We start from the raw sequence: 24,549 nt of genomic DNA on the forward strand, positions 1-24,549 counted from the left end.
CCGGGAGGTTGAGGCTGTAGAAAGCCAAGATCATATCACTGCACTCTATTCTGGGTGACAGAGCAAGACCCTGTCTCAAAAAAAAAAAAAAAAAAAAAGAGGAAGTGACAAAGATACAGCCACTTAGCTAGGTGTGGTGGCACGTGCGTGCCTGTGGTCCCAGCTACTCGCGAGGCTGAAGTGAGAGGGTCTCTTCAGCCTGGGAATTCAAGGCTGCACTGAGGCATGATCGTGCCACTGCACTCCAGCCTGGGCAACAGAACCAGACTCTGTCTCAAAAAAAGAAAAAAAAGATGGAACGACTAACTCTTCTTGGACGCTAAAGTTGAGCAGAAGGAACCCCTGGGCAGGAGGGGAAGCGTCACCAAGGGTCCTTCTTCCCAGGCAGCAATAGCCTGGCTCGGAAAGTCAGGCCCTTTGCTTTGTAGCAGGAGGAAGGTGATTCTTGGGACCCAAAACATGCCAGAGAACCTGGCGCCGAGTGTCCCAAGGAGGCTTCGCTTTTGGAACAGGCTTGGTCCTGTCCAGGTAGGCACTTCCTCATGAGTAACCCCTTCCAGCTCTCACAGTGGAGCCACACGCCTGCTGCCCGCTGACGACTTGTTCTCTTGCCCGACCTGTCTGAGAGGGTGTGAGCAGGTCATATTTACCAGGCCCTGCCCCAGGAGATGGGGAGATAGCACTGACCTCCTCTCTTCTCTTACCCAATCTTCCTCCCATGCCACACCCAAACACGGCACTCCCCCAAATAGGTCTGTCGTGAGGCACCTGGGAATTGTGAGGAGACTGCTGGGAGGAAGGGGCGACCGCCCTCCCCGGCCAGCAGAGAAGGGTCTGACTGCAACACAGACGGCTTCATCGTCACATTGAAAATAACCAAATATGAAAATGTGTTTTATTTCTCAGTACAAAGCCAGATACTATAAGGCTATGAAAAACTGACTAGCCAGAGGCCAGAAAGGACAAAAAGAAGACTATCTCTGGCCTGGTGCCCTGTGATCTGGCGTGGTGTCACAGGAGGTCTGGGGACAGCAGCAAGGACCTGGACCGGTCAAGGTGGACGAGGGAAGCGACCTGCCAGCCCTTCCAGCCTCCCGCGGCTGGGGCCTGAGGATCCTGCCTGCCTTTGGGGGCCACTGGTTGCCTGGCTGGTCCCAGGAATGAACTGGGAGAGGATAGGAGGTGTGGGGAGGGGGCAGGGGTGGGAGGCATGACCTTTTTTGCACTGGAAGCTCTGTTTTCATTCCGTGACACAGGTGAGTGTTCAGGGCTAGAGTTGAGAATGAAACTAGGGTGCTGTTGCCCCCAGAAACACCTTCAGTCCCTCTACCACATCCCAGTTAGAAAGTCTTGAGCCCTTGGACAAGCGGACATGGGTCTGGGACTTAAGGCTGTAAGAGGTGAGGCTGTAGTGACAGGGGTGGGAGGTGAGGCTGTAGTGACGGGTGTGGGGCGGAGCTGAGAGGAATGTGTGCGGCGACAGACGTGAGGGTGTTTCTCCAAGGAGTTGTGGATCCTCTATTTAGTGTCAGGGGAACGTGGGTGTGTGTGGGGGCTCAGGCCTCGCCCTCCTCTCCGCTGTCATGCACGCTGGCCTGCCTCACCATCTTCCGGAACCTCGGCGTAGAGGAAATGCAGGGCTCTCCCTGCCCCTGCCCCTGCCCCTGCTCCTGCTCCTGCTCCTGCTCCTGCAAGGCCTGGGTCCGGTTGGCCACCAGGGCAGTGCCCTGGAGGGTAACCACTGACTGGTGGGACTTCAGGGCAGGCTGAGGACCCCTGTCCACCTGCTGGCGTCCCTTGGTCCTTGCGAGCTGTGGGAGGGGCTGCAGAGGCTCTTCATGTGAAGACTCGTGGGAAGAGAAGACCTGGACAGGTGTGAGGATACGGAAGCCATGGGGGGCCTTTCCGGGGCAGGGGTGCCAAGCACAGAGCCGGGAAGATCTGGGGCAGGGGTGCCAAGCACAGAGCCGGGAAGATCTGGGGCAGGGGTGCCAAGCACAGAGCTGGGAGGAGGCGAGGGCCGGAATGTTTGTGGCACACACGCCAAAAGCCAAGCTGTCCACAGCCACGCTTCCTCAGGAGGGAGGACAACACCCCAGCCCTGCTGCCCCGTTCCTTGAACCCTACCTGCTTGTAGCTTCCTTCTGGCCCCCAGAAGCCCTCCTCAGCTCCCTGGAGACCCAGGCCTCCCTGCCCTCCTCTCCTCCTATCCTTCCTCTGCCTTTACGTAGGCAGCCGGCAGGTGAAACCCGTGCTGGCACCAGCCCCTGACCTGGGCTGGGTGGATGCGTGTCTCCGGTGCTGGGTGAGGACCTCCTGCCTTTAGCAACGCCCACACCCGCCCAACAACCCACCATGCCTCCCTATCCTTCCCCACCCACACCTCCTCCAGGAAGCCTCTCCCAAATGTTCCTGCCCTCAGTGACGCTCCTTCCTCCAAGTCAGCCATTTGGGCTTGAGTCCCAGACAGGGCCTGGCTCCCAGTCTTAGGCTTGTGCCCGCAGCACTGAGCGTCGAGGGTGCTCACTTAGGCAGGACTTGGGCGGCGTGGGTGCGAAGACTCCTCCCCACCCCATCCTTTGAGGTGCTGCTCCTCAGACCCGGGAGGGGCTTCAGAGATTAATTTAGCCTCCCCACCATGGGGTTAGAGATCGCCCCCAGGGCCGGCAGGGGCCTGTGGAGCTCATGGCCTGGGGAGGCAGCCTTGCCCCTTAGACAGCTAGTCCTGTGGTCAGGCTGGAACCTGCCTGCGACCCCGGCCGGGGCTGGCTCACCCAGGAGCCCTGGAAACAGGCGCTGCTTCCTGCCCTGCCCCCGTGACCTCTCTCTCCAGCCTGTGCCTACAGCACCTCCGCCTGCCCTCACTGGATCTCGGCTGCTCTCAGGGGCCCAGGACGTGGCTGGTCCCCGTCTTCAGGGGTACTCATGGGACAGGCTGGAGACACCGGGTGCTAAGAGGTACTGGGCTGACTGTGAAGGAGGCTGGGACCAGGCCCCCTGGGTCCTCCCAGGACACCCTGCATGGGCGGGCCAGACTTAGCCCGGGTACGCCCTGCTCAGGTCTACAGTCAAACACCCATCCTGGTCTTTCCCCATCTCCCTCCTTATGGCCCCCACCCCTGCAAGCTGAGCTCCCCCAGCCCCAGCCTCACCTCTGGCATGTCACTGGTCTCTGAGGTGCTCTCCAGCTCCAAGGAGGGCTCCAGAAGACTGATGGACCTCATGACCCCTCGGAGGTTGATACGTGGCCGTGGCCCAGGCTCTTCTTTTGGGGCTGCCTGGCTCTCTTCCATGCCCACAACCTTCTCCTCCCCACCACCCCCAGGTTCTGGCGGAAGAGGTGGGAATGGTGTAGAGACTTCAGGGGCTGGGCGCTCCTCTGGGGAGACCCCACCGACTTTCTGCTCCCAGACATGGCTCTGGCGGCTGTGAGGAGGTGGCCCTGAGTCAGCTCTGAGTGACCCAGCAGCCACTCCCAGCAAACCCACCTACTCACCCTCTGCCACTCGCTCCCATCCCATACCTGGCAGTCAGGATGCCCTGGTAGATCTGCAGCTGGCGCAGGAAGCCGGCGTTGGGGCGGGCGATGGGCCGGAGCTCCTGCACGTGGCGCAGGGCCTGCTCCAGGGTGCATTCATACTGCTTCATGGCGTAGGCCAGCACTGTGGCTGCCGAGCGGCTGACGCCCATCTTGCAGTGGACCAGCACGTGGGTGCCCTGTGCTCTGTGGAAGCAGGCCAGGTTCAGCACCCTCCCCTCACCATGAAGGACCCCGCCTCCTGCAGGGGAGGGCAGGTAAAGGGCTCACAACCAACTGAGAGTAGAGGAGAAGGAGGGAAGGACACTGACGGCTGGAAGGAATGGCACAGCTGATGGCAGAGTGGGCAGGAGGAGGGCACTGGGGGCCGCTTGAAGCCACAGTGGGGCGGGCAGCAAAGCCAGGAGACCGACCTTGCAGCCTCAATGAAGCGGTGCGTCTCCTTCCAGTGCGGCAGCAGCTGGGCCGACTCCTCATCCCAGAGGCGCACATTGTGGTAGGTGAAGCGCTCAGGGTAGAAGTTGTCAATCTCCCGGGCCATATTCAAGATGTGGGTGACCCTGTCCCAGAGGGCCCAAGGCCAGGCTGACGTGGGCAGAGGTACCAGGCCCATTGGCCATCGGACCTGGCAGCCCCTGGGCCTCGCTTTAGCTCTGAGTTTCAAGTCAGATGGAGGCAGCAGTGACAGTGGGAGGAGAAGCGACCCAGCTGTCAGCTGGCTGCGACCTTGGACCAATCATTTTGCCCTGCTGGGCTTGCTTCCCCATCTGGTCCAGACAGCTGGGTCAACTGCAACTCCAGCCCTTCCATTATTCTCAGAAATGAGTTAGAGAACCGCTTTTGAGCTAAGCTGAGGGTGGGTGGGTCTGCAGCAGTGGGTGGCAGGGGCTACAGCAGGTCTCCCAGAAGGCCATGGCGGGCAGATGACAGGTACCTGCCGGAGCAGGCAGCCAGGTCCCCATGGGGAGAAGGGCAGTTCCTTCTTCCCTGAGACGGGGCAAGGTGGAGAAAAGGCTTTTTCTTTCTTTCTTTCTTTTTTCTTATTTTTTAGAGACAGGGTCTCTCTCTGTTGCCCAGGCTGGAGTGCAGTGGCGTGATCACGGCTCACTGCGGCCTCAATCTCCAGGGCTCAAACGATCCTCCTGCCTCAGCCTCCTGAGTAGCTGGGACCACAGGCGCACGCAAGAGGAGCCTTTTTCTGCTTGTCCAGGGCAGTTACAGCAGTATGCACTGCTGCTTCTCGTCTTGGCGTGGCTGAGGCCCTTTGTTTCTGTCCTTGTTTCGCAGTGTGGGGAGGGGAGGAGAGTGGGTGGGGGCTGGCCAGCGGGTCTCCTGTCCCCACCTGGGAGCCCACACCAGGGCAACAGCCCCAGGACAGAGTTAGAAGCAGAGCTAGCAGCTGCTGAGGGTGGTCCAGGGGTTTTTGAAGCTGGCTACCACCCAATGCAGGGAGGCCAGGAGAAGGGAAGAGGGGGTGGGTGGCCCGAGGGGCTCGTAGCCCTACCTGTTCCTCTGCAGCTCCTCCAGGTTTGCCGCGTTCCACTCTGAGCCCTGGGAGAGAGGGACAGCACATTTCCCCTTTCCTCCAGCCTCTGCTCCTGGCCTGCCGCCCTCGCAGCTGCCAGCGGTCCCCATGGCCCAGGCCTGGCTGCGGCTCACCAGGTAGAGGTGGGGGAAGATGCGGGAGGCTCGGTCCCGCTGTGCCACCAGCAGCAGCATCTGGTTGTCGATGAAGTCACGGTACTGCTGGAGGGGGAGCCCTAGGCGCAGCTCCAGAGCCTGGCGGATCTGCAGGCAGAGCCCAGGGCAAGAGAGGCTGGGGCTCTCCTAGTGCCCAGCCTGCCACCTTCCCTCTGGGACCTCTGAGGACAGCACCCCGTCCCATCTAGATGGATTCGGGCCAAGGCCAAGGCATCCAGGAATGGCTCAGGACTGGAGACAGGCAAGGTGGGGAGGGCTCCCAGGAAAGGCAAGCTTGCGGCCCCTGCTGGAGGGGACTCGGTCCCCGGGCCCCCTGCCCACCTCTTTGGAAGTGACACTCTCCAGGTCGCTGGCATCCAACACTTTCCACAGCTCAGCACGGATCGCCTGCTCCATCCGCTCCTGTTCTGAGGACCTGGGAGCAGAGCCCCTCAGTCAAGGGGCCCTTTCCCCTCTCCACCATGCCCCGCACTGCATTATCCTGCCTTCCCCCTCCACCCAGTCCCTCCCCTCCACACACTGACCGGCCAGGCTTGGCGCTGGGAGGCCGCAGAGACTCCAGGTCGGCCATAGCCATCCACTCGTTGAGGCAGCTCTGGTCGGAGTTCAGTCTCTCCTGGTAGTGGCTGGCCCAGGTGAGGGCACTGCCACCCGGTACAAGGCCGCTGCCTAGAGCTGCCTCACATGCTTGGTGCAATACCTGGAGCGTGGCCCTGAGACAGGAGGAGAGGCTGGGTCACACTGTTCCCTTGCTGCCCTTCCCCAGGCCCTGCAGCCTCCTTTGAAGGAGAGGCTGGCCTGAGTCCAGGCAGTCTCTGTCCTTACCACATGGTCTGGATGGAGATGGGCTTGAAGATCCGGCTCTGCCCACCAGACGTCACGCTGAAGCCCCTGCGGGAGACCAGGCGCACGCACGTGAGGCCAGACTCCAGGCTCTGCGACAGAGAACCCATCCTTTTGCCGGATACAGGAAGCCGAGGCCCAGGAGTCAGGTGCCTTGCTCAGGATCACGGTGAATCTGATGTGGAGCTGGGAGCAGGCCCCAGAGTCCCAGCCTAAAGTTCTACTGTACCCCGGTGCCCAGGCCCCATCATATCCGTCACACTCAGTTATTCCACCCTCCTGCCCCCACCTTCAGTTGCCATTGCTTACCCGTCTCCATCTAAGTACACCTGGGTGTCACTCCAGAGGGGCAAGACCAGGCCCAGGGTGCAGCTGGGGGAGCTGGCAGGGGACAGAGGGAAAGCCATTGTCCCCCCTGTCCCTCACCTCTTTGCCCCTCCTTTCCTCTCCCTGCTCGAACCTGCTGTCAGGGAAATCCACGCCCAGGAGGACCGTCTCATCCTGGCTCAGACCTTCTCCTTCTCGTGTAGAAACTACCAGCAGGTAGCGGAGCCGGGGAGGCCGGGCTGCCTCCAGCTGGGCTGCCTGGGGGAGATGAGGAACCCAGGGTCACAGTGGCCCCAAGGACCCTGCTCCCCACCTAGACACCCGAGGTCCAGAACAGTGCTGACCCTGCTCCTTCCTCTCCCATCCCCCCTCTTCCCAGATGTAAAATCAGTGGGTAAAGAGGGACTGTGTGGAAAAAAGCGGGGAATGGGACTGACATAGGTTGCACATTTTTTGTTTCTGCTGAGGAAGGAGGTTGTTTTTGTTTTTGTTTTGAGATAAGGTCTCACTCTGTCACCCAGGCTGGAGTATAGTGGCAGCATCACAGCTCACTGTAGCCCCAAACTCCCAGGCTCACATGATCCTCCCACCTCAGCCTCCCAAGTTGCTGGGACCTCAGGCCCATGCCACCATGCCCAGATAATTTTTAAGTTTTTTGTTGAGATGAGATCTTCCCTATGTTTCTTGGGCTGGTCTTGAACTCCTGGACTCAGGCAATCCTCCCTTCTCAGCCTCCCAAAGTGCTGAGATTACAGGCGTGAGCCACTGTGCCCCGCAAGAAGGAGGTTTTTTCCTTGTTTGTTTGTTTTTTTGTTTGTTTTGTTTTGTTTTTGCGATGGAGTCTTGCTCTGTTGCCCAGACTGGAGTACAGTGGCGCAATCTTGGCTCACTGCAAGCTCCACCTCCCGGGTTCATGCCATTCTCCTGCCTCAGCCTCTCGAGTAGCTGGGACTACAGGCGCCCGCCACCATGCCTGGCTAATTTTTTGTATTTTTAGTAGAGACGGGGTTTCACCGTGTTAGCCAGGACGATCTCGATCTCCTGACCTCGTGATCTGCCCGCCTCAGCCTCCCAAAGTGCTGGGATTACAGGCTTGAGCCACCACGCCCGGCCGGTTTTTTTTTTTTTTTTAACCCTGTCACTTGCCATTGCTATCATTTCATTTGAGAAGCGTTTATCACCAAAGAAATATTAAGGACAAAATCTCATGACAGGGGATGATACTTCTGTTGTAAATTCAGTTTTACAAAAGATTCACTGCATCTTGTTTGCCACGTCTTGCTGAAGACGGCGAGCTGTCTTCACAAGTGTTTGAGCACGAGCGCTCCGGCTCCACCTGGCCTCCCTTCCTCCATGTGGCTGGAATCCTCCTCCCCTCTGCCTGGGTCCCTCTAGCACACCCGCCCCCAGTGGGTGTCTAGCAAGCCTGCCTTGTGCACTGGTCCATTTAGGGACAGCTCACGTCATCAGGAAAGCCTTCTACTGGTTGAGGAGAAACATGTCTCTGGAATTCCCACCTCTTGGACCTAATTTGGCCCTATTGGCTCACACAGGACAAACCTCCCCTGTTCTTTCCCTTCCAGAGACCTGCAGCCATGACCTTGCCCTGTCAAAACATCTCTGACCAGGCCGGGCGCGGTGGCTCAAGCCTGTAATCCCAGCACTTCAGGAGGCCGAGGTGGGCGGATCATGAGGCCAGGAGATTGAGACCGCCCTGGCTAACACGGTGAAACCCCGTCTCTACTAAAAATACAAAAAAAATTAGCCGGGCGTAGTGGCGGGCGCCTGTAGTCCCAGCTACTCGGGAGGCTGAGGCAGGAGAATGGCGTGAACCCGGGAGGTGGAGCTTGCAGTGAGCGGAGATCGCGCCACTGCACTCCAGCCTGGGCAACAGAGCGAGACTCCGTCTCAAAAAAACAAAAAAAAACAAAAAAATCTCTGCCTGAAACAGCAGGGTCACTGGGGTATGGGTAACCCCAACACTCCCCAGGCTGCCCCCTGCCCTCACACCATTGCTCCCCAAGCAGACACATACACAGGGCTCCATTCTGCCCTCAGGTGTGTCTCTTCCCCCCACTTCCCGGAGCTCCAGACGGGCCCTCACCAGGCGGATGTCGTCCTGCTGCCTCAGCAGCTGCACCATGAGGTGCAGGTGCTGCCTCTGCTCCTCCTGTTTCTGGGGACTCTGGGATCCTTGCCCGAAGTCTGTCTGGTCCCCGAGGAGCTCCTCCTCACTCGGGAGCTCCTCTTCTGGCTCAGGACTGGCCTCTGCTGCATCATCCTTGTTCCCTCCATCCTGCAGTCCCAGGACAGCCCCGCGGAGGACGGCAAAGCTTTGCCTGGCAGGGCAGTGGGCAGCTGTCATGGCCCCTCATTCCCCTTAGGGTAGGGGCTCTCAAAGTCTAGCATTCACCTGCAGCCCTTGTCTACACGGATTCATGGGCCCCCACGCGGTCGATAGGTCTGGAGTGGAGGCCTCAGCATCTGCATTTCTAACCCCTTGGCCCCTTGGCAATGCTGCTGAGAACCAGTCTTGGGGGCTTCCAAGCTCTCAGCCCCTCTACTCTTGCTCATCTGTGGGGAGAGGGGGCTGCTCCCTTTCCCCTCCCACCTGTTTAACTCAAGGGCTGCTGGGAACATGGTCGGGGACCCAGGAGTCCTCAGGCCCATCATGCCCTCCTGCCGTTCGGCCCGTGGCCACCACCTAAGCCCAAGCCCAGGGCAGTGGATGAGGAAGCCCCAGATGACCAGGGGGAGGGTGAAGGCAAAGGCCGCCCTACCGCCAACCCACCAGCCGGCCCCACCGGGAACGCTGCCCCACAAATCTGGCAGTGGGCTTCGGCTGCGCGTCCTCCGGGGAGCTTTCTGTCCCTGCACCCGGAGTCCAGGACGGCCGTGGCCAGGCCCGGGGCAGACGGAAGTGTCTGCGTGGGGGAGGCGGCGCTCACCTTCGCTGGAGTCGACTCCTTCGCTGGACCGCCCGGTCCTGCCGAGAGAGCAGCCCCAGGGGAGGGTGAGGGCGGGGAGGGCTGTCCCCTCCCCTCTCTCAGGAATTCTAGGGTTGGGGGAGGCCAGAAAAGGCGCCAGATGCCAATTGTCTTCCCACCCCAGTCCACGCCCCACCGGGAGGCCCCGTGGAGCCCCGGCCCAAGGCCAGGTCGGCTGAGTGGGCGCCGAGGGTGGCGGGGGGCGCGCTCAGATCGGGGCCTCCGCAGCCCGGGCGGCGCGCAGGGCTCTGGATTGTGCCCTGGCGCCGGTACCAGAGACCCGCGAGGCCCCCAGCGCCCTCCAGCCCGAGCCCCGGGGCCCCCTCCTCATGTCCCCGTTCGAGAGGAGCCCGCTGGCGGGCAGGACGCGCTCCCGAGCCGGGGCAGCAACTGCGTGGGCGGCACCACGGCCGGACCACACTCACCCAGGGCCCCACGGGCGTGGAGGCGCCGCTGCCCGGGGGCGAACGGCTCACTGTGACCAGGGCCATGGAGCCAGGCCGCGGGCACCTGGGCTGGCACCGGGCACGGCCCCTTCCCTCAACCCCGCGGACAGTCCTGGCCCCTCAGGACCAGGAAGGACAGACGGCGCCACCCGGGCCTGGCACCTCCTCGGGGGCGGCCCTTAAAGGGCCAGACACTCGCCCAGCCGGGCCCGCGGAGCTTCTCAGGGCGGCCGGGCCCCGCCCCTCCGGTCTCCGCGGTTCGGCCCGCCCAGCCCCTGGGCACAGGTCAGGGGCGAGGCCGGGGGCGGGCGCAGGTGCGGAGCCCGGAGACCCGGAGGGCAAGAGCTGAAGGCCGGGAGTTTGGTCCCCCTCCCAGGAAGCGCCCGGCAGGGGCCGGCCCAGCGGGAGCACCTGAGCTGTTCTGGGCCTCCAGCGTCCGGTGCCCTGCAGAGGCGGGTCCTAGGGAGGTAGAGCGGAGGTGGGGAGGTGGGGGACAGGTCTAGAGAGGATCAGGCACGGCGCGCCCTCGGCCAAGGGCTCCCACCCCAAACATTTCTCCCTGCTGCTCGGCCTTCTCGTTCCCACTCCGCAGGAACCACTGGGAGACAGGCTTCCGGGGAAAACGGCCTGGGGTTTACAAATAACCCAGGAAGCTCAGGAGGGGCTCTCAGGTCCACCTCGGAGGCGAGCAGGGCAGGGCTTCCAGCTACGCAGGGGGAAGTGACTTGCGCAAACCCACCCGCAGAGAACAAGCCGCAGTCAGGGCCAGGGCCTGGGCTTGGCTGCAGGGGTTGGCGTCGGGGCTCTTCCCAGCTGGAGGTGAATGGGGCCTGGGGACCCAGGCTTTTCCTCCCCAACATGCACGTGGGCCGGTTTCCAGAAGACCAGGCTGGGTGGCAGGACGAACCGGGTCCCCAGCAGGTGGGACAGGGCACAGGGGATCTGACTTTCACAGGACGCCTGCTCCTTTCAGCCCTGAGGGGCGGAGGGTGGGGGGTGGTCGCCTCATTTTACAACTGAAGAAACTGAGGCTCACATAGGCTAAGGGGACGGACCATGACCAGGATTCAAGCCTAGGTCTGAGGCCGCCACCCACAGTGTCTCTCCACAGCGCCCCACCTTCAGGGTCCCCACCGCTCCAGCCCAGTGAGCAGAGCAGCCCTGCTGCGGCAGTCTCTTTATTTCCATCTCAGTCTCCCCTGCCTGCCCATTCCTGGGGCTCCAGGCCCCAAGCTCAGCAGCAGAGAGTTTATAAATAAATAAATTACAAAAGCGGGCAGGGAGTGGCCTGGCCAGCCCTCCCGGGGCTGTGGCTCAGTGCTCGGTGAGTGACAGCTGCAGGATCCGCTGTAAGTCCTCCTCCTCCTGCTGCCCGCGTCGCTCCCGCTCCTCCTGCTCCCGTGAAGACAACTCCAGGGCCAGGCGCAGCTGCTCTTCAAAGCTGGGTGGGCCGGGGACTGGGGGTGTCCTGGGAGGGGATCCTGGGCCCCTGGGCTCTGTGGACAGCCGCAGGCTTTCCTGGAGGGCCCTTCCAGGCAGGGCAGGGGAGGGAAGAGCAGGCCAGTGAGCACCAAGGCTGGGGCAGAAGCCGAGGGGCTGGGGACCGGCTTGAGGACAAAGGCAAAGACAGGGTGGCAAGCAGAGGAGACAAGGCAGGGCCCTGCTTCCCCACCCCTCACACCACCTTTGGTGGCAGATAGCACTGCTGACAGAGGGTGGCCTTGCAGAGGGCCTGGGGTCCTAGCACCTTCCTGCTATCCCCCTCCCCGCCAAGCCAGGGCTGGGGGGACAGGGACCCAGCCAGCCCCATGAGGAGCTCACCGCTCCAGCTGAAGCTGTTCCTCATAAACCGTGGCCTGGGGAGGAGGGCGGGCACCGGGCCGGGTGTTGGTCAGGGCTTCCCAGACGGTCACCTGCAGCCACCGGAGCCCACAACTGTCACTTCTGCCCTGTGGCTGCAGAGGCCAGAGCCCACCCCCTGCGCAAGTCCCACCTGCTCCACCTCGGTGCCCGCTTCAAGCAGGCTCTGCTGGATGGCGAACTGCAGGAGGTCATCGTCCTCGTCTCGGAGGGGCTCGCTGCGCTCCGTGCCTAGCACGCTGTACCCCTCGGGCACTTCAAACACAGTGGGGTCCACCTCGCACGGGAAAGGGTTCCCTAGGCAGGTGGCAGAGGGGCCACGCTCAACCCGCGGGGCTTGGTGACCAGAGAGCTGTGCAGGCTCCCTCTTCCTCCCGTGGGGGTACCTGACGCGGCGACAGCAGAGCTGGGGGCCGGCACCCACACGGAGCTCAGGGGCTCGTCACAGCCACACAGGTTGCTGAAGGTGATGCGGGCGTTGAGCACGTGGAAAAGGGGAATCTCTGTGAGAAGACAGCCACGCCTGAGCCCTGGCGGAGAGCCACCTGTGCCTCCGGCCGCTGCAGCTCTCCAGGGACTGCGCTGAGGGAGGGCGCCATGCCGGAGGTCCTCCCGCTGCCTGCGCCCAGCCTCTCACCAATTTTGACGGGGAAGCCAGGTGGAAGGTGCAGGGTGATGAAGTCGCGCAGCTTGGCAAAGTGAGCGTTGCTGATGGCCATTAGGTCGATGATGGGCGTCACCTGGTCACCCAGGGAGAGCGGGTGCTCTTCGCTCAGCCACAGTGTTGCCTTGAACCTGCCCAGCCGACCACAGGACATGGGTGAGGCACCGCTGGTGGCCCTTCCACTGAGGACTGCCCTCTGGTTCGTGGGCAGCTGCCTTTACCCACCTTCTGCCTGGCCTGGAGTGCCCTGCTTTGCTCAGATGCCACTGCCCGCCTCCCCCGGGAGCTGGTGTCCTGGCCACGTGGCCCAAGCTGCCCTCCTCCCTGGGCCCAGGCTGGGGATCCTGAGGATTTCGTACCAGCTCATCTGGTCTGGACAAGGAGGCCAGGTGCCAGGCTGTGGGCTTCTCTCTGGGCCTGGCCCACAGCCCCGTTTTCCTCCTCAGCCCAGAGCTGGCCACCAGCTCACGTGTTGCCAAACTTCTATGTCCAGCACACCCCAGGGCAAGACTGCCAGGGTTCGAATCCTAGCGACTGTTGGGTGGCTAAGAGAATCCTCCTGAGATGGTGTTGAGAGCGCTAGGCTTGTGCAGGCACTGTGCCTGCTGTTACCGCCTACACCTGCTCAGGGCTTCTCATGAGGCAAGAGCGTAACTGTTCTGTTCCACCAAGGCAGACGCTCCACTCCCAGGCCACGTCGCTGGGGGCCCTTCCCACTGTGCCACGCTGGCCCCAGCAGGTACTCATGAAATTCAATAGAAAACCATACATGGGTGGCACCATCCATTCATCAAAGACAAGCTACCGGTTCTCTGTGCCAAGCCCCTTGCTAAGGGCTGAGGACCATGGATAAGGCAGACATGACTCCTGCCCTCCAGGAGTGGAGTCCAGAGAGAAGCCAGCTGAGGGAGTGGGTCCCTCACTACGACAGGCCCAGCAAGCGAGGGGTCTGCAAGAGCCCTCGTCCCGAGGCAAGTCCTCAGCCAGCTCTCAGACCTCACCTCTGTACTTTGCTGGACATCTCGATAGGGCGGCCAATGTTCCGTGACTCCAGGCTGAAGTTGGGGTCGAAGTACTCCTCAGGGGAGATGGCTGTGGGGTTGGTGGGGCTGGCTGCCTGCTGCACGGGGGCCTGCGTGGGTCCCAGGGCAGACTCAGCGATCAGGGCGACAGAGGGCGCCCTCCCGCCCAGGCTCGGCACCCCCGCCGGCCCTGTCTCAGCCCAGCCCCGGCTCACCCCGGTGTGGGAGGAATGCTGCTGGGCCATCCCCAGGAAGGACTGGAACGGAGTCTTCCCCGCTACGGAGAAGGGGTGGGAGCCGGTGAGGGGCCACTATGCTCGCATTGCCCCCGCCCACCTCCACCCCGGGAGCCTCCTGTCTGGGGGAAGAGGGGTCAGATGGGAATGGGGAGGCCTCCCAGCTCATCCCCGGAAACTCTGGCCCCTGACCCCAGGCCAGGGTGACCCCACCACACGGTGTGACCGGGCAGCAGGCAGGCGCACCTGGGTTTACCTTTGCTCCTCGACTTGTCCTGATCAGAGAGGTGCTCCGTGCGTGTGCGTGTCACCAGCTCCACGTTGGTGGCACTATACACCTGGGGAGCAGGGGACACGGGGAGCTGGGGGCTCAGAGCCTGCTTCCCACACTCAGCCTCACCAGTGCAGAACCCAGGTCCTCCTGTCCCAGAGACAGATGAGATCTTGCTCCCCAAAATGGAGGAGGTGGCAGGGTCTGAACCCCGGGAAGTCACCAACGAGGAGATGCAGCCCCAGGGTCAAGAGGAACACACTCCTCTTTTGATCTCGGTACCCTGGGTAGGGGTCCGTGATGTGGGTGAGCCCTATGTATTCCACAGGGGCTGGGCACTCAGGCCCGCTGAGTTCCCACAAATGCTCAGGGTTTCCAGAGCCCAAAGGCTACTCTGGGATGGATGTGGAGAGGAGCTAGTTCCTGGACCTCATCGCCTACCCCCGCCCCCACCCTTGAGTTCCTGGACCTCATCGCCTACCCCTGGCCCCCACCCCCGGCCTCTCCTGCCTTGGCCTCGTAGCCGCTAACAGTTTCCATCTTCTCCGACCGCCAGCCCCAGATACCACATTTGTTCCTGAAACAGACCAAACAGGAGCTGGTGAGGACCTGCACCCTCACACCCTCGCCAAAGCCTTCCTTTCCAAAGCCCCCTCCAGCCAGCCTGCCCGGGGTGCCCAACCCTGAGGGTCCCTTCTCACTATGAAACATGGAGGACCCCTGAAGAGGGTGCCTGGACAGCGGGGGACACTTGAGCATGGACTTGGGACTAGAAGACACTGAGGAATTAGCATGAATCTTGTGAGGTATGATAGTGTCGGGGCTGGGTTTAAAAACATCCTTGTCTTTTAGAATTGTGCAGAAGCATTTACTAGAAACATTAGGACATCTGGGATGAGCTTTGACATACTCTAGGAAACATTTTTAAAAAAGGTAAGGAAGGATAGATTCAATAAGATTGGCAAGATGTTGATAAATGTTGAAGCTGGGTGATGAGTTAAGTACATTATCTCTTCTTTCATATATGTTTGAAATTTTCCAAAATAAAAAGCTAAAATAAAAGTATGTCAGTTGGAGACTCCAGTACCCCACTTTCAATAAGGGATAGAACAACTAGAAGATCAACAAAGAACCAGAAGATAAGAACAACACTACAGCTAGACTTCATAAACAGGTTAGAACACTCCACCCAACAACCACCACACACACGCTTCTCACGCGCACACGGAACACTCTTCAAGGCCACATACTAGGCCATTAAGAAAACCTCAATAAGGCCGGGCACGGTGGCTCATGCCTGTAATCCCAGAAGTTTGGGAAGCCGAGGGGGGTGGATCATGAGGTCAGGAGATCGAGACCATCCTGGCAAACATGATGAAACCCCGTTTCTACTAAAAAATACAAAAAATTAGCCGGGCGTGGGGGCGGACGCCTGTAGTCCCACCTACTTGGGAGGCTGAGGCAGGAGAATGTCGTGAACCCGGGAGGCAGAGCTTGCAGTGAGCAGAGACAGTGCCACTGCTCTCCAGCCTGGGCGACAGAGCGAGACTCAGTCTCAAAAAAAAAAAAAAAAAGAAAACCTCAATAAAATTGAAAGGATAGAAGTCATACAATATGTGTTTTCCAACCACAATGGAATGAAATTAGAAATCAATAGCAGAAAAAAAAAACTCTGGAAATTCACAAATATGTGGAAAGTAAACAACATACTCCTAAACAGCCAGTGTCTCAAATAATAAATCAAAAGAGAAATCAGAAAATACTCTGAGATAAACAGGAATAAAGACACAACATATCAAAACCTATGGCCGGGCACGGTGGCTCACGCCTGTAATCCCAGCACTTTGGGAGGCTGAGGCAGGCAGATCACGAGGTCAGGAGATGGAGACCATCCTGGCTAACACGGTGAAACCCCGTCTCCACTAAAAATACAAAAAATTAGCCGGGCGTGGTGGCGGGCGCCTGTAGTCCCAGCTACTCGGGAGGCTGAGGCAGGAGAATGGTGTGAACCCGGGAGGCGGAGCTTGCAGTGAGCCGAGATCGCGCCACTGCACTCCAGCCTGGGCAACAGAGCAAGACTCCGTCTCAAAAAAAAAAAAAAAAACAACTTATGAGACACAGGTAAAGGCCAGGCCAGGCCTGGCGGCTCACGCCTGTAATCCCAGCACTTTGGGAGGTTGAGACAGGCAGATTGCTTGAGCACAGGAGTTCGAGACCAGCCTGTGCAACATGGTGAAACCCCGTCTCTACTAAAAACAGAAAAAATTAGCTGGAGCCTGTGTTCCCAGCTACTCAGGAGGCTGAGGTGGGAGGATCACTTGAGCCTGGGAGGCAGAGGTTGCAGTGAGCTGAGATCATACCACTGCACTCCAGCCTGGGTGATGGAGTGAGACCCCATGTCAAAAAAAGAAAAGACAGACATGCCTAGAAGTGTAAATGTAATATGTGTGAATGCCTATATTAAGAAAGAAGATCTCAAATCAATAACCTTAACCTAACCTTCCATGTTAAGACAATGGAAAAAGAGCAAACTAAACCAGAAAGAACAAAAAGAAATAATAAATATTACAGTAAAGGTTAATGAAATAGAGAATAGAAAAATAATAGAGAAAATTAATGAAACCAAAAACTGGCTCTTTGAAAACATCAACAAAATTGACAAACCTTTAGCTAGGTTGACCACGGTGGGCAAAAAAAGAGAGAGAAGACTTGGCTGGGGGTGGTGGTTCACACCTGTAATGCCAGTGCTTTGGGAGGCCAAGGCAGGAGGATTGTTTGAGGCCAGGAGTTCAAAAGCAGCCTGGATGACATAGTGAGACCACATCTCTACAAAAAAAGAAAATTAGCTGGGCTTGGTGGTACATGCCTGTAGTCCCAGTTACTTGGGAGGCTGAAGGATCACCTAAGCCCAGGAGTTCAAGGCTGCAGTGAGCTCTTATCATGCCACTGCACTTCAGCCTGGGTGACAGAGTAAGACTCTGTCTCAAAAAAAAAAAAACAAAACAAAAACAAACAAAAACCTCAAATTACTCACCAGAATCAGAAATGAAAGGGGGAGCAACAGAAATAAAAAGCATTATAAAAGGATATAATGATAGCTGTACACCAACAAATTTTATAATTTAGATGAAATGGACAAATTCCTAGTGAGACACAAACTACCAAAACTAATTTGAGAATAAATAGATAATCTGAATAGATGGATAACAAGTCAAGAGACTGATTGGTAAATATAACAACAAAAAACTACACACACACACACACACACACAAACTCAGGCCCAAATGGCTTCACCACTGAATCCTACCAATCTTTTGAAGACAAATTAATACCAATTATTTGCAAACTATTCAAAAAAATAGACAAAGAGGTGACATCTTCCACTTCAGTTTATGAGGCATCACCCAGATACCAAAACCAGACATATATCACAAGAAAACTACAGATCAATATCGCTTATGAATATGGATACAAAATCCTCAACAAAATACAAGCCAACCAAATCTAGCAACATATTAAAAGAATTATACACCACAACCAAGTGGAACTTATCACAGGAATGCAAGGTTGGTTCAATATCCATAGGTCAATTGATGTATCAATAGAATTTTTTTAAAAACCACATGATCATATCAATAAACACAGAAAAAGCATTTCACAAAATCTAACATCCTTTCATGATAAAAACACTCTAAAAATGAGGAATGGAAGGGAATTACCTTAACCTGATGAAGGGTATCTACCAAAAACTCACAACTAATATCATACTTAATGGTAAGACTGAATGTTTTTCCCCTAAGATGAAGAAGAAGACAAGAATACAAAGATGTCTGCTCTAACCACTTTTCTTTTCTTTTTTATTTATTTATTTACTGTTTTAGATGGAGTCTTGCTCTGTCACCCAGGCTGGAGTGCAGTGGCACAATCTGGGCTCACTACAACCTCTGCCTCCTGGGTTCAAGCAATTCTTGTGCTTCAGTCTCCCAAGCAGCTGGGACTACAGGTGCCCACCACCATGCCTGGCTAATTTTTTTTTGTTTTTGTATTTTTAGTAGAGATGATGTTTCACCATGTTGGCCAGCTTAGTCTCAAACTCCCGACCTCAAGTGATCTGGCTGCCTCAGCCTCCCAAAGTTCTGGGATTACAGGCGTGAGCCACTATGCCCAGCCTGCTCTAACCCCCTTTTTTTTTTTTTTGAGATGGAGTTTTGGTCTGTCGCCCAGGCTAGAGTGTAGTGGCGTGATTTTGGCTCACTGCAAGCTCGGCCTCCTGGGTTCACGCCATTCTCCTGCCTCAGGCTCCTGAGTAGCTGGGATTACAGGCACCCGCCACCACGCCTGGCTAATTGTTTGTATTTTTAGTACAGACAGGGTTTCACCATGTTAGCTAGGATGGTCTCGATCTCCTGACCTCGTGATCCACCCACCTTGGCCTCCCAAAGTGCTGGGATTACAGGCGTGAGCCACCGCACCCAGCCTCTAACAACCTTTAATCAATATTCTACTGGAAGTTCTAGTCAGAGCAATTAAGCAAGAAAAAGAAACAAAAGGCATCTAAATTGGAAAGGAAGAAATACAACTAAATCTATTTACAGATAACATAATCTCATATGTTAAAAAAAATACTGAGGAAAGGAATCCACTAAAAATCTACTTGAATGAATGGGTTTAGCAATGTTGCAGGATACATGGTCAACATACAGAAATCAATTGTAATTTTATACATTTGCAATACACAATCAAAAAATAAAATTAAGAAAAACATTTGATTCATAATTGTATCAAAAAGAATAAAACCCTTAGTGGCCGGGCACGGTGGCTCACACCTGTAATCCCAGCACTTTGGGAGGCTGAGGCAGGCAGATCACCTGAGGTCAGGAGTTTGAGACCAGCCTGGTCCGACATGGTGAAACCCTGTCTCTACTAAAAATGCAAAAATTAGCCAGGAGTGGTGGTGGGCACCTGTAATCCCAGCTACTTGGGAGGCTGAGGCAGGAGAACTGCTTGAACCCAGGAGGTGGAGGTTGCAGTGAGCCTAGATCGTGCCACTGCACTCCAGCCTGGGCAACAGAGTGAGATTCCATCTCAAAAAAAAAACACAGAATACAACACTTAGGAATAAATGTAACAAAAGAAGTGCAAAGCTTACACTCTGAAAACCATAAAATAATGTTGAAAGAAATTAAAGAAGATCCAAATAAATGGAAAAACATCCCATGTTCATGGATTAGAAGACTTAACATTGTTAACATGGTACTATTCCCCAAACTGCTTTATAGATTCAGTGCAATTCCTATCAGAATCCCATCTGACTGTAGAAATTGACAAGCTGAATCTAGAATTCACATATTCTGCCTACACTGGGTTGTGAGAAAAAAGAAAATAGAACTCATATAAAATGCGAGGGTCCCAAAATACTGAAATAACCCTGAAAAAGAAAAACAAAATAGGAAGACTCACACTTTCCAATTTCAAAACTTACTGCAAAGCAACAGTGATTAAGACAGTATAATATTGGCATAAAGACAGACATGTAGACCAATGGAACTAATGTGGGAATCAGAAAGTAACCCATTTATCTATGGTCATCTGATTTTCGACAAGGGTGGCAAGACCATTCAGTGGGAAAAACATAGTCTTTTCAACAAAGGGGGCTAGGACAACTGGATAGTCACATGCAAAAGAACCTTCCACTATACACAAAAATTAACTTAAAATGGCTCAAAGACCTAAGTGTAACAGCTAAAATTATAAAACTCTTATGACTCAATAATCAAAACATGACCCAGTTTTTTAAATGGGTGAAGGGATAGGTGTGGTGGCTCATGCCTGTAATCCCAGCACTTTGGGAGGCCAAGGTAGGCAGATTGCTTCAGCCTAAGAGTTTAAGACCAGTCTGTAGACTCTATCTCTACAAATAACTAAACAAAATAATTAAATGATATAATAAAATAATTACAAATAATTTAAAAATTAGCTGGGCATGGTGGCATGCACCTGTAGTCCCAGCTACTTAGATCACTTGAGCCTGGGAGGTGGAGGTTGCAATGAGCCATGATTATGTCACTGCACTCCATCCTGGGTGAAAGGCCAGACCCCATCTCAAAATAAGTAAGTTAATTAAATTAAATAAAAAATGAGTAAAGGATCTGAATAGACATTTCTGCAAAGAAGATATACAATTGACCAATAAACACATGAAAAGATGCTCAACATCATTAGTCATCAAGGAAAGGCAAATCAAAATCACAGTGAGCTATCACTTCTCACCCACTAGGCTGGCTAGATTCCAAAAACAAATGAGTGAATAATGACAAGTGTTGATGAGGATGTGGAGAAACTGGAACCCTCACATGCTGCTGGTGGGAATGTAAACCAGTACAGCTCGTTTGGTAAACAGTCAATTAAACAATGAGTTATCAGTAACCTAGCAATTCCACTCTTATGTATATACCTAAGAGAAATGAAAACATATGAAAGAGAAATTAAAACATACGTCTACACAAAAACTTGCACATGAATACTTAGAGTGGCATTATTCATAACTGCCAAATAATGCAAATAACCCAAATGTCTACCGATGGGTTAATGAATAAACAAGATATGGTATATTCATACAATAGCCACAAAAAGGGAAGAAGTAGTTACATGCTACAACTTGGATGAACCTTGAATATATTATACTAAGTGAAAGAAGCCAGACACAAAAGGCAACATATTATAAAATTCCATTCATATGAGAACTCAGAGTAGCGAATTCTACAGAAACAGAAAGTAGATTAGTGGTTGCTCAGGACTGGGAGAGGGGATGAGGAGTTTGGCGAAGAGTTAGCTAAAGGGTAGGGGGTTCCTTCCTGAGGTGATAAAAATGTTCTAAAATTGACTGTGGTGATGTACAAATCTGTGAATAAATATACTAAAAGTCATTGAACTGTATACTTTAAATGGGTGATCTTATATGGTATATGAGATTATATCTCAATAAGGCTTTTTTTTTTTTTTTTTTTTTTAAGTGTTTCCACTGACTGTTAAGGCAAGAGGGGGCATGTGTTGTCAGAGAAACTCTTGCTGGAAGGGTCAGGTTCCTAGGCTACCCACAAAGGATTCTGCCCCCAACACAGCCACACCAATGACAAGCCAACATTGGTGCAAAGAGCTGCCATGAACCACAGCCTAAATCTTTGTCTTAATGGGAAAACATATGAGGTCAGAAGTCAAGAAACTGGGGACATCTTGACCTGACCCCTCCCGACAAAGGTGGCCACAGGAGCCCAACCACCCCGACAGTCTGAGTGAGACACGGGCTGCAGCAACCCACCTGCCCCTGAGCAGCCCCTGGTGGGTGAGCACAGAGGCCTGAACCAGGATCTTCAAGGATCGCCCTGCCCTCATTAATGGTGGCTCTTGCTATCAGTCCCCATCCCACCCACGGTGTGCCAGGCCCCGACCGACCTCTCAAAGGCCACATTACGAGTGTCCAGGTGGGTGGAAACGATAGGAGAGGTGAGGCGACTGGCCACATGCTCCTCGCTGGGCCGCATGGCGGCCAGCAGTGCTTCGGGCTCCTGCAGAGCGAGCCCCAGCGTCTCCACATGCACCACCTGCCGGTCATGGTCCACCTCCATCACCAGGGCTCCTGCCTCTGCCGGCCGGTAGGGGTGGACAGAGGGGGTGCAAATCAGTGCTAGGCGCCAGCGGTGCAGAGAGGGCGATCATGTACCCTCAGCCACCTGCTGAGTGGGTCACCCTTGGCCCCTGGATATCCCTCCATCCCCAACCTCAGCTTCCAAATCTGGAAAGTGGAGAGAAAGGGCAGCACCGTCCTCCCAAGCCACAGGAAACCCGAAGGCCGAGGAGCTGCAGTGAGTGCGTCCAGAGCTCACCCTGGCCCTTGAAGATGAAGCTCCTCTGGCCCCGCTGCCAGGTCATGTGCTCGAAGCCCAGGAGACTGGTGTCTACTCGCAGGCTCTCACCCCGCTTCCACACGCGGTACACATCGCTCGGGCACATCTTAGACACAAGGGGCACTGCAGGGTGCACAGGGGTCACTGCGGGTCTTTCCAAAGGCCCCACCCCAAATCCCTGGGAGCCCAGAGGTCCCCACTCACCCCAGCTGGTGAACTCCCACTTCATCTCCACATAGAAATCGGGGGCCTAAGAGAAATCAGAGCTGCTTGTCAGGGCCCTGCCTGCTGCTGGCTCCAGCAGGCCTGGGAGCCCCTTGTCCACAGCCAGCCCAGCCCTTCATCAGGTCTTTTTTTTTTTTTTTGAGACTTGCTCTGTCACCCAGGCTGGAGTGTAGTGGTGCAATCTCGGCTCACAGCAACCTCTGCCTCCCTGGGCTCAGGTGATTCTTCCACCTCAGCCTCCCGAGTAGCTGGGACCACAGGTGTGTGCCACCACTCCCAGCTAATTTTTGTACTTTTTGTAGAGACGGGTTTCGTCATGTTGCCCAGGCTGGTCTCGAACTCCTGGGCTCAAGTGATCCACCCACTTTGGCCTCCCAAAGCACTGGGATTACAGGAGTAAGCCACAACGCCTGGCCCTTCATCAAGTCTTGACGCACTGCTATGGCTCAGCTACGCCCAACCACTCTGCCCTGGAGAGGGTGGGCCAAGTGGAGCACTACAATGGTCTTCGGGCAATGAGGCTGTAAGCACCTGCAGGTGGAGGGCCAGCCTCAACCTGGCCATGAGCCTGTGCAAAGCCCTGGGGGAGCCTTTGCTTCCACTGGGTCTGAGAGTCCTACTCTGTAAAGGGGGCACAGTGGCTCCCTCCGAGCCTGCCCCTGGGGTAGGGGGTATGAGGTAGTATGCTCTGCCAGCCAGGCCCCTCCGCGTGCTTCCAGAAGGGCGCATAGTAGCAAGTATTCCAGGGGCTCAGGCCATAATCCACGGAGTCAACCTGAAGTCCCCGCTCCAGGTAATCGGCATTCTTCAGGAGGCCCAAAGCTGGCAAGGCTTCTCTTCCAAAGGGCCCAGTCTCTCCCACGTGAGCCTGGCCGTCTCTCTTTCCTACGTGACCCTGGGCTGGGGTCAAGATAGACAGATCTCCTTGCTGGTGGCAGGAGGCACACTGCACAAACTGGGTGCCTTTCCAAGGCCAGGCCTGGCACAGTAACCAGGGTGGTGCCCTGCCATGGTACCCCACCTCCATAACTGTGTGCCCTGCTGTACCTGGCGAAGTTTGTTGAGCAGTTCCGGAATGCCCGCCAGCCTCTGAGTGGCCCTCTGGTAGTCCCGATACTGGAGCACCAGCTGCACCATCTCGGGGTCTCCAGTGCTGACTGCCTCCTGCAGGACTGCGGGCACCAGGCTGCTGAGGGGAGCCCTCCAGATGACCCCAGGCCTGGCTGCTCACTGCCCCCCGCCTGCCAGACTTAGGGGGAGCCCCTTGTCCTCTGCAGTACCTGCCCAGCCCTGGCGGTTCTCTTTGCCCACGTTGGCATTGTGTCGAAGGAGCACTCTCACAGACTCCAGGTTTCCCAGAGACACGGCCAGCTCCAGTGGGGTCCGCCCGCGGGGGTCCTCCTGTTCAATGTCGTGCTGGGGGAGACGGGACACTCACAAACGGCAGGAGAGAAGAGGGCAAGGCAGGGAGGCTGCCAGGGCAAGCAGGGTTGGGAATTGCTATGGGAAATAAGGACGGCGGACTGACCAGGGAGATGGCAGAGGGTGGCCTGCGTGTCCTGGAAGGGGAGGGGAGGGGGCAGGACGGAGGGCAGGGGCAGAGCGGGGGTCTGGCGGCGGGGCCTGGTCAGGCAGAGGTGCAGGATGTCAGGAGTGTGGCGGAGCCTGGGGACCAGGACCAGAGTTCTTGTTCTCAGCTTGGGTCAGCAAGGATGCGGAAGCGAGTTCGGGCGAGCAGGGCAAGGCCCAGCGCAGGGGAGAAGAGGCCAGAGGCTCAGGCGCGAGGGGCCGGTGACCTGGGCTTGGGATCGTGGGGAGGAAGGCCCAGGACGTGGCTGCGGAGCTGAGCAGGGGCGGGCGGCCTCCAGGACCGAGGCCACAGCCTTGGGTGGGGGACCCGGGGGACGGGCCTGGTGCCCCAGCAGGGCCTCACCTGGTGGCTGTGCAGTGCGGCCTCCAGTTCGCGATGCCGGTTCGCCCAGACGAGCCGGTGCAGCGGGAAGGTGGGGCCCGGGCCGGCCATGCTGGGCCTCAGCGCCGCATCCCGGCCCCGCCTCGGCTTCGGGCCTGGCACGGCCCCCTAGCCTCCCCTCCGAGCCGCGCCCCAGCTGCGCCCCCCGCGGCCCCCGCAGCAGTAGCGGCGGCAGCGGCGGCGGCGGCGGCAGGGAGGGCGGGGCGGGCGGCGGAGCGGGCGGGGCTGCGCCGGGCCGGGGCGGGGCTTCGCGCGCGGCCCCGTCCCCCCGCAACCATGGCAACCGCGGCCAGGCCAGCGCGCGGCAGAGCAACCTCAAGCGCCCGAGGAGATGCCCGGCCTTGGGTCTGCGCCCCGACCTCGGTCGGGCCCGGGTCCGCTGGGGCGGCCTGGAAGGCGATGCCCGGTTACAGCTCCGCCCGCGACCCGCAGGAGGCGTCCCGAGCCCTGCGCAGACCCCCAGAGCCGGGTCCGGAAGGGGAAGGCGGGGCCCGGGGGGGCGGGCACTGGGCCCCTCGGTCGTGCACGCGCGTGCGCGGCGGGCCGCGGTCCT

At 56.9% G+C, this 24,549-nt stretch overlaps 2 protein-coding genes across 3 annotated transcripts; both read right to left on the reverse strand.

The window, feature by feature from the left end:
• Positions 1-881: 881 nt before the first annotated feature.
• SSH3 (slingshot protein phosphatase 3) lies at positions 882-10,091 on the reverse strand. Its single transcript, XM_054438071.2, has 14 exons — positions 9,822-10,091; positions 9,358-9,395; positions 8,514-8,748; positions 6,543-6,667; positions 6,392-6,463; positions 6,065-6,130; positions 5,764-5,952; positions 5,561-5,654; positions 5,198-5,326; positions 5,043-5,089; positions 3,952-4,098; positions 3,524-3,724; positions 3,153-3,426; positions 882-1,865 (listed from the first exon to the last, which is right to left on the reverse strand). The coding sequence occupies exons 1-14, from the start codon at positions 9,885-9,887 to the stop codon at positions 1,557-1,559; spliced, it is 1,992 nt and encodes a 663-aa protein (XP_054294046.2). The 5' UTR covers positions 9,888-10,091; the 3' UTR covers positions 882-1,556.
• A 913-nt stretch (positions 10,092-11,004) lies between these two features.
• On the reverse strand, positions 11,005-24,291 carry ANKRD13D (ankyrin repeat domain 13D). Of its 2 annotated transcripts, none has more exons than XM_054438074.2 (15): positions 23,958-24,291; positions 23,305-23,440; positions 23,072-23,196; positions 22,004-22,049; positions 21,779-21,922; positions 21,348-21,537; positions 14,406-14,472; positions 13,881-13,962; positions 13,604-13,665; positions 13,368-13,498; positions 12,340-12,497; positions 12,089-12,205; positions 11,845-11,999; positions 11,664-11,755; positions 11,005-11,370 (listed from the first exon to the last, which is right to left on the reverse strand). In XM_054438074.2, exons 1-15 carry the CDS (start codon positions 24,045-24,047, stop codon positions 11,157-11,159), a joined length of 1,809 nt encoding a protein of 602 aa, XP_054294049.2. In that variant the 5' UTR covers positions 24,048-24,291; the 3' UTR covers positions 11,005-11,156. The 2 variants fall into 2 exon arrangements, with proteins under 2 accessions (XP_054294049.2, XP_054294048.2); XM_054438073.2 differs by having other exon boundaries at positions 11,836-11,999.
• Positions 24,292-24,549: the final 258 nt, after the last annotated feature.

The sequence above is a fragment of the Pongo pygmaeus genome, chromosome 9, assembly GCF_028885625.2.
Source record: "Pongo pygmaeus isolate AG05252 chromosome 9, NHGRI_mPonPyg2-v2.0_pri, whole genome shotgun sequence".
Classification (NCBI taxonomy): domain Eukaryota; kingdom Metazoa; phylum Chordata; class Mammalia; order Primates; family Hominidae; genus Pongo; species Pongo pygmaeus.